This window comes from Formica exsecta, unplaced genomic scaffold (assembly GCF_003651465.1).
Source record: "Formica exsecta isolate Colony F162 unplaced genomic scaffold, ASM365146v1 scaffold969, whole genome shotgun sequence".
Taxonomy (NCBI): Eukaryota; Metazoa; Arthropoda; class Insecta; order Hymenoptera; family Formicidae; genus Formica; species Formica exsecta.
Window position 1 is genome coordinate 170,603 of NW_021853732.1, and position 2,138 is coordinate 172,740.

Here is a 2,138-nt window from a genome sequence, read left to right on the forward strand (position 1 = left end):
TATATATATATATACGCGGAAATAATTTGATAATTATTTGATTTTATACTCTTTAGTGTTCCTCAAGTTGCAACCTGGGTGAGCAAGTTAGAGATGTGGTATGTGTTACAAGTCTTCGGGGCTCTCTACGTGTCGTCCTAGACATGAATTGTCCTGCGAACAAACCAGAAACTAAGAAATCTTGTAGAGAACGTTCTTGCGTATCTACTTGGTTTATATCGGACTGGACGGCGGTAAATTTATTTATCTGTTTACATCACTTTATTACGTCAAAAAATTAAAATCTCAAATACTCAAATCAAAATACTCAAAAACTCATACAAATATATGTATGGTGTGTTTGATAGATTTAACGAATTCTAGTCACTTTCTGTTTGTAGTGTTCACGATCCTGCGGTAAAGGTATTCAGAAACGGGAAGTCCGATGCTTGAATGCGGACGGCCAATTACCGGAACCTCATCAGATTCACTGTCGAGAGGACGATCGACCGATATCTCGAAGGACATGCAACGATTATCCTTGCAAAGATGATTTACGCGCGTCTGAAAATTCTCACAGGGTTCTGCAAGTTCAGGACGATCCCGAAATAACGAATGGTAAAACAAATTCTCTTTCTTATTAAGAGAGTGTTTGCGATGCAGAGAGAGAGAGAGAGAGAGAGAGAGAGATAGTTTAATAAATATTATATTGTTGCGTGCGCGAATCGATCTCGATTGATTTCGCACCGTCACTCTCACACAAACACTTGCGTCGGAAATAACGAGACACTTGAAAGAAACTATGGAACCTTAATAACTGGAAAAAATATAGACAGAAAATATAATGATAATTGTAGCCGTCGGGAACTGTGTCCGCACGGCAAGACGATAGTCGTAAGACTCTCCTTTTTACAAAATGACGACTTTCCACAAAATGTCTCTCCTTGTTTATCAACAACCTTCGTAGTAACGTGCTAGGGGATGATCTCGCGGAGACGGGTACAGCAATTATCAAATATAATCGTCACAGACGTCACGCAGGAACGAAACACAAGGGACTCACGCAACAATATAATAACTATCTTATATAAACATTCTGTAGAACTGCTATAGAGTTCATAAAATGTCTTTTATGATAGAAGAAATTATATAGAATGATGGTAAATGTTCGGATTAGCTTACACTTCACGGATTGTTTTCATTTTTACATATATTGTAGAGGGTACATTTCTGTTTATGCAGGCCGTAACTGTTAATTTATGCCGGAACCGTTAGTGCCGGTCTACAATAGTGATTTAAGCCCTAAGCCTTAAGAAATTGACTAATCACAGTCGAGTATTCTCCTCATACTTGATCGTGATTGGTCAATTTCTTAAGGCTTAGAGCTTAAATCACTATTGTAGACCGACACTTACCCCCACTCCTTAAATAAAGGCAAACGCTCGGTCTAGATATACTATGTCTATGGTCAAGTCTAAATACAATTTGTTCCGTGACGTAAAACATAATAATGGGATAATAGGTATTATTACGCGATTATTTTGTAATTATTACAGGATTGCTGAGTATTCTACAAATTTTTCACTTTGGAAAAGCTTAAATATTGAAATGTACATTTACAAATTAGCATAAAACAAAGATGTAATATCGAACCATAGTGCGAGGGAAAAATTACGAGCTGTGCTATTCCATGTTTTCGAAGGTTAGTCCTTTGTGATGTAATAAGAATAAGTTTTAAAAAAAGGCTATATTTATTCTCTTTCTGCAATATGTTACGATTTGTATTAATATTATAGCGTATAATATAAAACCGTATATAGAAAATGGATAAAATAGATATACATGTTTGTAATGGAATGTACTTTTTTATGCAAGCATGCTATTTAACATTTTGCTTTTGTCTAAAAAAGGCATGTGTTTTTTTAACATTTATTCATATAACTAATCTTGCTATACCATTATAAATACTTTCTGGTAATCTAATCTTTGCTTGAAAAAATACTGAAAAGATACTGAGATATCTGTAGGATAGCAAAAACTTTATGTATATGTAAATATTTATACCATTATCTGGTAATCTAATCTTTGCTTGAAAAAATACTGAAAAGATACTGAGATATCTGTAGGATAGCAAAAACTTTATGTATATTATGTATATG

General features: G+C 34.5%; 2 protein-coding genes across 2 annotated transcripts in view; both read left to right on the forward strand.

The window, feature by feature from the left end:
- Window positions 1-6: 6 nt before the first annotated feature.
- Window positions 7-623, forward strand: LOC115245393 (A disintegrin and metalloproteinase with thrombospondin motifs 17-like). The gene is made up of 2 exons (XM_029823681.1): window positions 7-233; window positions 381-623. The coding sequence occupies exons 1-2, from the start codon at window positions 144-146 to the stop codon at window positions 621-623; spliced, it is 333 nt and encodes a 110-aa protein (XP_029679541.1). The 5' UTR covers window positions 7-143.
- Window positions 624-1,435: 812 nt separating this feature from the next.
- LOC115245402 (tRNA 2'-phosphotransferase 1) overlaps window positions 1,436-2,138 on the forward strand; it is a 26,081-nt gene continuing 25,378 nt past the window's right edge. The window contains exon 1 of the mRNA XM_029823704.1: window positions 1,436-1,681. Coding sequence (XP_029679564.1) covers window positions 1,670-1,681 — 12 coding nt within the window. The 5' untranslated portion in view covers window positions 1,436-1,669. The remainder of the gene's footprint in view (window positions 1,682-2,138) is intronic.

Coding starts and splice junctions, on each gene's coding strand:
- LOC115245393 (XM_029823681.1), top strand. CDS start 144: ATGAATTGTCCTGCGAACAAACCAGAAACTAAGAAATCTTGTAGAGAA. Junction 234..380: donor TTATATCGGACTGGACGGCG/GTAAATTTATTT, acceptor TTCTGTTTGTAG/TGTTCACGATCCTGCGGTAA.